At 49.9% G+C, this 9011-nt stretch overlaps 1 protein-coding gene across 4 annotated transcripts in view; it reads right to left on the reverse strand.

Moving 5' to 3' along the window:
* The window catches only part of RNF40 (ring finger protein 40), an 18244-nt gene that overhangs the window by 4413 nt on the left and 4820 nt on the right, over nt 1–9011 (reverse strand). For 3 of the 4 annotated variants that reach the window (XM_006148145.3, XM_006148143.3, XM_006148144.3), the window contains exons 6-17: nt 8389–8510; nt 8119–8265; nt 7950–8024; nt 6364–6483; nt 6098–6277; nt 5776–5911; nt 3535–3656; nt 3019–3446; nt 2807–2924; nt 2552–2701; nt 2140–2352; nt 1936–2061 (exon numbers count right to left, since the gene is read on the reverse strand). In XM_006148145.3, coding sequence (XP_006148207.1) covers nt 1936–2061; nt 2140–2352; nt 2552–2701; nt 2807–2924; nt 3019–3446; nt 3535–3656; nt 5776–5911; nt 6098–6277; nt 6364–6483; nt 7950–8024; nt 8119–8265; nt 8389–8510 — 1937 coding nt within the window. The remainder of the gene's footprint in view (nt 1–1935; nt 2062–2139; nt 2353–2551; nt 2702–2806; nt 2925–3018; nt 3447–3534; nt 3657–5775; nt 5912–6097; nt 6278–6363; nt 6484–7949; nt 8025–8118; nt 8266–8388; nt 8511–9011) is intronic. The other variant, XM_027771710.1, reaches the window with a different exon arrangement.

The following is a 9011-nucleotide window of genomic DNA, read 5'->3' on the forward strand; positions in this document are numbered from 1 at the left end:
TTTGACGTAAAAAGACATGAAGCACTCAGGAGAGGTGGGCACGCAGTAAACATTTTTTTTTTTTTGGAGAGATTTTTGCTATAGGGCGTGTGCGCTCGCCAGACAGACAGAGAGACATAGAGACAGAAAGTGGGAAATCACCCCCCAGGGGGGATGGTCATGCCACAATCCCTTCTCCTCTATTCTCTTCTGGGGATCTTGGGCACGCACGCACATGCGCCCGGCATGAGTTCTAAGCCTCCGGGTCTGGGACACGAACTGTGGTCGACTACTTGGGAGTCTAGCGACATAGTCATTACGCTAACTGCTGGTTCTCCGCAGTAAACATTTGATACTTGCTAGCTATTCTATAAAAACAGGCAGAGCCAGGCTTCATCCAGGCCAACTGCATCGGGTTCTTCAAGCAGAACAGTAAGTGAGAGTGCAAACCAGTTGCCAAGGCTGATTCCCCCTCAGACCTAGCCTCACCTTCCTACTACGTGGGAGTCCAGCAACATAGCCATTACGCTAACTGCTGATCCTCTCACTCTCATTTCTGACACTTCCAGTTTGTCACCTGTATGATGCTCTCACTGGCCTCTGAGCCTCCACTGAGCTCTTGTTTCCCTCAACTCCTTCAGCACACACACAGCTCCCTTGATACTGAATGCAAGGAGGTGAGTTCAGGAGATTATTTGGGACGCAGAACTGCTGGGACTCGGGGATGGACAAAATGCATGGAGTAAGGGGAACCAAGATAACTGAGAAGATTCCTGGATTCATGTGAACGACAAGTCCCACTTGAGAGGCTCCCCTATTTTTTTGTCCCAGCACCTTTGTTTGTTTTGTAAGGCTTACTGATGACTGGAAAGTAAGACTTACTGAGACCTGTAAGAGCAATATTTTATTTGTGGGACTACTGGCTTGCTCTCTGTTCCTCAAGACTAGAAGTTCCAGCCTTGATTGGTAGTTTGTTCCCACTATCTACAGCAGTCAGCAGAAGGCCCAGGACAGTACAGGCATGGAGGATGCTGCTTAAATTAATGAAATAACTAGAACAGGAAAAGTTCACTAGGGGATATGAGACAAAAGTGACGTTAAGCCTTAAGCCCGTAACATACAATTTTATTTTTTTTTCCTTTTTTTTTTTTTTTTTTTTTTAAGAATTATTTAATTATATTTATTGTTAATTTGACCAGAGAGAGAGAAGGAAAGTGAGAAAGCAAGCCACCAGGTCCAGGACTTGAACCGCGGTCAGCCATGTGGGAGTCCAGCACCCTGATCACTGTGCCACCTGCCAGTCCCATCTCATTTTTTCTTGAGCAGGTCAACTGACTTCTCTGAACCTTGGTTTTCCTTGCTTACAAAATGGGGCTAATGAGAAACACCATCTTGGTAGGATTATGAGAGTCTGGAATACAACCGCCAGGAGCAGTTTAAGGGCCTTGTCTGAGTTCCCACAGCCCCTCAGCCTTCTCTGAGCCTTGGTTTGACGTACAAGGACATGAAGCACTCAGCAGAGGTGGGCACGCAGTAAACATTTTTTTTTTTTTGGAGAGATTTTTGCTATAGGGCGTGTGCGCTCGCCAGACAGACAGAGAGACATAGAGACAGAAAGTGGGAAATCACCCCCCAGGGGGGATGGTCATGCCACAATCCCTTCTCCTCTATTCTCTTCTGGGGATCTTGGGCACGCACGCACATGCGCCCGGCATGAGTTCTAAGCCTCCGGGTCTGGGACACGAACTGTGGTCGACTACTTGGGAGTCTAGCGACATAGTCATTACGCTAACTGCTGGTTCTCCGCAGTAAACATTTGATACTTGCTAGCTATTCTATAAAAACAGGCAGAGCCAGGCTTCATCCAGGCCAACTGCATCGGGTTCTTCAAGCAGAACAGTAAGTGAGAGTGCAAACCAGTTGCCAAGGCTGATTCCCCCTCAGACCTAGCCTCACCTTCCTCTTGTTGAGCTCCAGGGCCTGGCTACGCAGTGTCAGCTCCTTCTCCACACCCCCGAGGCTGCCCTGCAGGGCCCGCTCCTTTTCCTCCAGCTTCTGCACGGTTAGTAGCTGGGCATCCACCTGATGACAGGGGAAGGTCTCAGTGATGGGGAGCCCCCACCTCTGCACCTCTATTCTGCAAGTCTGGGGTGGCCATACCTGGGACTTGAGGCCAAGAACCTGCTCGCCCAGCTCATCCTTCTCTTCCCGCAGTAGCTTGTGAATCTGGTTAGCCTTGATCCTTTCTGACATTAGCTTAAAGTTGGCGTCGTCCTTTTCCCGCAGTTGCTGTAGCAGTCGCCCATTCTGCTCTTGCATGTCCTCAAAAGCCTGACCTGTCACATCCATCTCTGACAGCAGAGCCTCCTCCTCCTGCAGCAAGTGAACAATCACAACATAGAACATAGTAGGTAGACAGCATGGTCATGGCAGACATCACAGGAAAACGTGACAAAAAACCAGAGTGGACTTGAGCTACCAGGGTCCCATATCTGCCAGAGCCACAAAACATAGGGTTTAGGGATCCCTGTGTTCAGAAGCGAGGAAACAGAAGGGAGCGAAGGGAGCGCACCTGCTTGGTGGCACCCAACTTGCGCTGCAGGTGTTCAATCTGCTCCTCTGCCTGCCGAATGCGCCTCAGGGCATCCTCATCTGCAATCTTCTTGCTCTCCCTTCGATCCCGTTCCTCCAATTCACGGATGCGGCTCCGCAGCTCATCAACCTACAGCCACGAGGAGAAAGCTCTCTTACTGCTGACCTAGGGCTGTTTTACTCAGAACCCCAGAGGCAGCTCTTCTGCATGCTCCATAGCCCTACCTGCCCTCACCTCAGCCTTGGCCTTGCGTTCAGCTGCCATGAGCTGCACCTTATCCCTCTGTTCCTTGGGTGCAGACTTGTACATGTCCAACAGCAACTTCATCTCCTTCTGGCTTTCCTGGGCCTTCCTAGAGGAGATACAGGAGGAATGCTTGATGAGAGGACTTAGGGCCACCTGGCGGGGATGGGGGCGCAGGGTAGACAACAGCAATAGGGCCTCACTTGAGCTCTGCTCGAAGCCCTTTGAGGAGTTCTGACTCCTTCCTTTTGGCCTCTTCCAACTTGACCTTCTCCCGATCAGCCCTTGAGAGAGTTGAGGCTACAGGTGGAGATCCCAGGCCAGGCCCTTCCCGTTCCCGAAGCTCTCGCTTGGGCCTGGCCTCTGGTTCTCGGCCCCGGGAGGAGGGACCCTGGGCCCCAGGTGTTAGGGCTTGGGTATCCTCTTCAGAGGGAACAAGCTCCTCCTTCTTTAGTGAGGTGGTGGTAGTGGTGGTGCCAGGTATTGAAGTCATATCCTTTCTACTGTCAGGGGTACCACCAGTACCTGGCCCACATTCTTCTTTCCCTGGGGTTGGGGCACACACGCCCGAGTCCTCTGGGTGGCCCAGGCTGGGAATAGAATGAGTAGAGCCACTGGCCTGAGCACGGAGCTGCAGAGACAAAGAAGAACAGGGATGAGGTGAGATGGTGCTCACTAGGGTCTAGCCAAGGGTTTCCCTAGGCAGCCCCTTTTCTCACCTTGCCAATCTCAGCCTGCACTTCTCGAAGCTTACGCTTGTATCGCTGAGCATCACCCTTTAGCTGGTGGTTGTGGTTCTGGAGACTACTAATCAGGTGGCGCATCTCACGGTTTATAGGCCCTGGGGGGAGGTAGGAAGGAAGGGTGTCAGACTGGTCCCTGGGTTAGGGTCCCAACCTCTCAGGAGGGAAGAGGTAGAACCAGAGCCACCACACCCCTTGTGCAAGAAGAAAAAACTAAGGCCTTATATAGTGTGATCATATCTAAATAAATGATGCAGACTTGAAGGAAACACTGCAAAGAAACTTGACCCTGCCTAATGATTTTACTTTTGCTAATGCAGACTGTAGTATCTCCAAATTTCTTTCAATAAAATGGATAACTTTAACATTCACACAAGCGAGTCAACTTCTGGGGCCAGCAGGTGGCGTGGTGGTTAAGGTACTGGACACCCACATGGCCGACCATGGTTTGAGTCCTAGATCTGGAGGCTTATTTTTTCACTCTCTCTCTCACTGGAGAGTCTATGTACCCTACAGCAAATTAAGAAACAATAAATAGGAACCAGCAAATGGCATAATGTTTATGTGGCTGGACTCCCACATAGCTGACCACAGTTCAGGTTCCAGACATGGCAGCTTATGGGCTTGCGTGCATGCATGCCCAAAACCTAGAGGAGAATGAAGGAAAGGGATTGCAATGTGTCCATCCTCTCTGGAGGGTAATTTCTCACTTTCTATCTCTCTGTCTCTGTCTCTCCAGCAAGCACATGTGCTCTACTGAGAAAATCTCTCTTAAAAGAAAATAATAGGAACCAGCAGATAGTGTAATAGTTGGTTGGTGGACTCCCACATGGCTGATCGCAGTTCAAATCTTGGACCCAGCGGCTTGAAACTCATGCCGGGTGTGTGTGTGTGTATGTGTGGCCAAAATCCCAAGAGGAGAATAGAGAAGAGACTGCAGCATGACCATTTAAGGGAGTGACTTCTTGTTTTCTGTCTCTCTGTCTCTCTCTGTGTCTCTGGCAAGTAGGTGCTTGTGCCCTATAGAAAAAAACTAAAAAAAAAAATTCTTTCAGGAGAAAAAAGTGTTAAACTCTTCAAAAAATGTCACTTTCTCATTACATTTTTCTTGGCCTCCTCCCCATTCAAAACTGCAACACCCCTTTTCTTCCTTTAGGTTTTTGCCATAGGTCACGTGCACTTACCAGGGAGAGACAGGAAAAGAAAGTGAGAAATCATCCCCTGGAGGAATGGCTAAACCACAATCCCCTCTCTTTCATTCTCCTTTCATTCTCCTCCTGGGACTTTGGACATTCACGAACAAGTGTCAGGCATGATTTTTCAAGCCATTAGGTCCAAGAGTCCAACCAGGTTGGCCATATGGGAGTCTAGCTCCTTAATCACCACCCTACCTATCCTCCTGCTTTTCTCCTGGTACTCCTTGTCTTCCTTTCCTGCTTCACTTTTCTTGGTATACTGATTGCTATCTAATATACTTTTTTTTAATCTAACATACTTTCTTTCTTTTTTTTTTTAAATCATCTACCTTCCCCTAATAGAACAGTGTTCCATAATGCCAAGAGTTCTTTGGGTTCTGTTCACTGGCATACCTCCAAAGTCTAGATTAGATTCCAGCTCATAGGTAGTATTCAACAAATTTCTGTAAAACAAGTATCTTTTTTTTTTTTTTTTTACTCTATTATTATTATTTTTTTTTGGAGAGGTTTCTGCTATAGGGTGCGTGCGCTCACCAGAAAGACAGAGAGAGACAGAAAGATAGAAAGCGAGTAATCATCCCCCGGGGGATGGCCACGCTGCAATCCCTTCTCTTCCATTCTCCTCTCAGGATCTTGGGGCACACACGCACATGCACCTGGCGTGAGTTTAAGCCACCAGGTCTGGGACTAGAACCGCGGTTGACTACATGGGAATCCAGCGACATAGCCATTAAGCTAACTGCTGGTCCCTAAAACAAGTATCTTAAAGAGAGAGATCCCAGAAGGCCATAGACAGCCAACAGCTCATGTTCAGACTATGCCTGCTCCATCAGCTTCCTCAGCTGACCGTGACCCTCCCTGTATCAGTGAGTCAGGTGATGCAGTCCCTATTTTCCACAAGGAGCTGAAGCTCCAGGAAACTTCGGAAGGGGCTAAACTTCTTGCACTAGACAAGCAGCAGCCTCGCACCCGAGTCCGGCACACAGACACGACCCACCTCCACCCCATCCTCACCACATACCCGCCTGCTCGTTGGCTGCCAGGTTCTGTTCAAATTCGATGCGTAGCATCTCGTACTCCTTGCGTACCTGGGCCAGTGTGTCCTCCAGCTGGATAACCTCTGTGCGCAGCTTCTTCTGTAGCCCGAGCTCGTCACTCTGTGGGTTGAGGTGTTCAGGACCCACACAACCCTTCAGCTCCACCTCAAGCCTCAGTGCCTTAAGAAGAAATCTATTCCCAAGGGGCACCTGGTAGGCACAGGGGGCCTCTGAAGCCCAAGAACACCTCAATGTTAAGAGTCTGGCTCAGATCCTCAGCCCCTACCCCTGAATCCAGGGCCATACCTCCATGTGCTCAATGTGTCTCAGGTGGGAGTTCTTGGTGGCCAGCAGTAGCCCCCGGGCCTCATCCAGCTGTGTCTTCACTTGCAGAGATTCATTATACAGCAGTGAGAACTGGGCCTGTAGCATGCGGTATTCTCCTGTCTCTCGCACCACTTCCTCGGGAAGGCTCCGCAGGGCTACCTGGGGGAGGAATGCCCAAAATGGATCAGCAAGACTCAGGGCTCAGCCACTAGGCCCAGGCCCTCTCAGCCTCAACCACAGCTTACCTTAAGACGTTCATTGGTCCGTACAGCCCCCTGAAGTTCGGCCTGCAGCTTCTCCAGTTCTGCCATGCGGCTGTTGGCCAATTCCTGGTTTTCCTCCAACTCTGCATTGAGCATCTCAAACTGAGGAGTGGAAGGGGCCGTGGCAGGCAGTGCCAAGTCAGGCAGCATACTCCCCTCATATCCCCACCATAAACCTACCCAAGCTGCCCTGCGAAGGGCAGCGATGGATTCTGAAGTCCCAAACCAAGGGCTTTCCTAAGGGCTCCTTAGGTAAGTGGGAGAAAACCTAATACTGCATAGTCAGTGCTGGGAGCTAAGGCTCTTAGCTGATTGAGAATAAAGGAAACGTTCCCGGAAGATGTGAAGAGCCAGGTGAAGTAAAGAGAAAGCAGGGCACAGTGACCTCCCGGCCCCCGAAAGTCAATCACTCTAACCAAACTGTAATTTCCCTTTCTTGGGCTTTTTCTTTTCTTTCTTTTTCTGGTTTCAAGATTTTTGCCATAGGGATCAGCAGTTGGTGTAATGGCTATGTCGCTGGACTCCCACGTAGTAGACTGTAGTTCGAGTTCCGAACCTGGTAGCTTAAACTCACGCCAGATGCGTGTGCGTGTTATGTCCAGGATTCCAAGAGGAGAATGGAGGAGAAGGGATTGCAGGGTGGCCATCCCCCCTGGAGGGTGATTTCTCGCTTTCTGTCTCTGTCTTTCTGGCAAGCGCACATTCCCTATAGCAAAAAACTCTCAAAAAGAAAAAAAGATTTTTGCCATGGGGTACATGTGCTCACCTGAGAGACAGACAGACACAGGAACAGGAAAACAAATCACATTCCAGGGACGAGGGCCATAGTGCTATCCCTTCTCCTCTATTCTCTCGGGATTTTGGGCACACACACACACACACACACACACACACACACACAAAATGCAGGCAAGTTTTTCAAGCCACTGGGTCTGGAATTCGAACTGGGGAGTTGGGTAGATCCAGTACCTCAACCACCACACCTGATCTGCTGGCCCTCTTATGCTTTCTTTAATTGATGTATTATTTTTTCTACTCTGTTCTCCTCACCTAGAACCTAAATGCTGAAAAGTTTTATTTCTGTCTGTCTTATTCTTTCCAATATGCCTAGCATTTGGCACCTATCGCTCTATCATTGTACGCTAAATAAGTATCTGAACGAATGAATGAAAGAGCAGCAAGAGTGACAGAGAGGGGTTCAGAAGCTGAGTGCCTTTAATCCCAAGGGAAAGTTCAAAGGTGAGATACAGAAAATGTCACAGGTGGGAACCAGCAGTTAGCGTAATGGCTATGTCGCTGGACTCCCACGTAGTCGACCGTGGTTCGTGTTCTGGACCCGGTGGCTTCAACCCACACCGGGCGCGTGTGCGTGCGTGCCCAAGATCCCGAGAGGAGAATGGAGGAGAAGGGACTGCGGCGTGACCATCTCCCCTGGGGGATGATTTCTCACTTTCTGTCTCTATGTCTCTCTCTGTCTGGCGAGTGCACATGCCCTATAGTGAACACCTCTCCAAAAAAAAAAAAAAGAAAATGTCACGGGAAAGTCTAGAAGAAATGATGCTGCTTACCTTCTGCATGCTGAGTGTGATCTGGCCACCCTGGAAGCCTGAGGAGCTCCCAGACACATAGTAGCCAGAGTTGAGCTGTGTAGAGAAGAAAGACAGATGATGGATGTGGAAGAAGTAAGGGCCCTAAATATTCCATGTTGGCTCTATCTGCCCAGCACCCCACCCCTACCTGCTCCAAGGCCTCCGCCAGGTGCTTGTTGAGCTTTTGCTCTCGCTTGCGCAGTTTCTCAATGTCCCACTGCAGATCCTCCACTGTCGTCTCCATCTCCAACACCTTAGTCTCTGCTGATGTCACTTTATCCTGGAGCTCAGAGTACTGGGGGTGATGCACGGGATAGTTATTTGGACTGGAGTTTTGGTTCCTTGAGATTCTTGGGTACCCATCTAACCCCAACCCTGCCCTGGTTTTAATTCCACCCCAAAGGTTCCTGACTCCCACCTCCAATGAGATGCGGTGGTGCTTCTCCTGCAGCTGGGTGGCCAAGTCCTGTAGCCGCCGGTTTTCACGGCCCAGCTCCCGGGTGCGTGCCCGAGCCACCTCACCGGGGGGCTCACTGTCCCCTGGGAAGGCAGGGCCCAGATAAGAGCCAAGCCCAAGGGAATGAAGCAGGTACTAACTCATTCTGGAGTCTGCTAGATGCCCAGTGTGATCCACCCGCTGTCTTGATAATTTCTCATGATAAAGCCAGGAGTCTTTATCCCCACTGTACAGAGGAGGAAACCAGCTCAGAGAAGGGTGTTGTTTGTTCCAAATGCCCTCATTAAGGTGGCAGGACCAAGGCTGGGGGAAACCTGTCAACTTGCAAAGCTTGGGCACTTGGTGGTATGCCTGTGGGTCAGGAAATGCCACTGAGGTTTGTGCAAAGTGCTCTGGTCTCTAGCCAGAAGGGGATGACCCTTCAGGATCAACAACTCCTCCAACGAATCTGTCTAGAATTCAACTCCAGGAAGCAAAGACAGAACTTCAATCTATAGCCTAACCCTTTCCCATAAGAACATGGCTGATTTGTTCCTTGAGAAACTTTGGTTGCCTTTGCGCTCAGGACATTAGAAGAATTGGGG

Source organism: Tupaia chinensis, unplaced genomic scaffold (genome assembly GCF_000334495.1).
Source record: "Tupaia chinensis unplaced genomic scaffold, TupChi_1.0 Scaffold000231_1, whole genome shotgun sequence".
In the NCBI taxonomy this organism is placed as follows: Eukaryota; Metazoa; Chordata; class Mammalia; order Scandentia; family Tupaiidae; genus Tupaia; species Tupaia belangeri.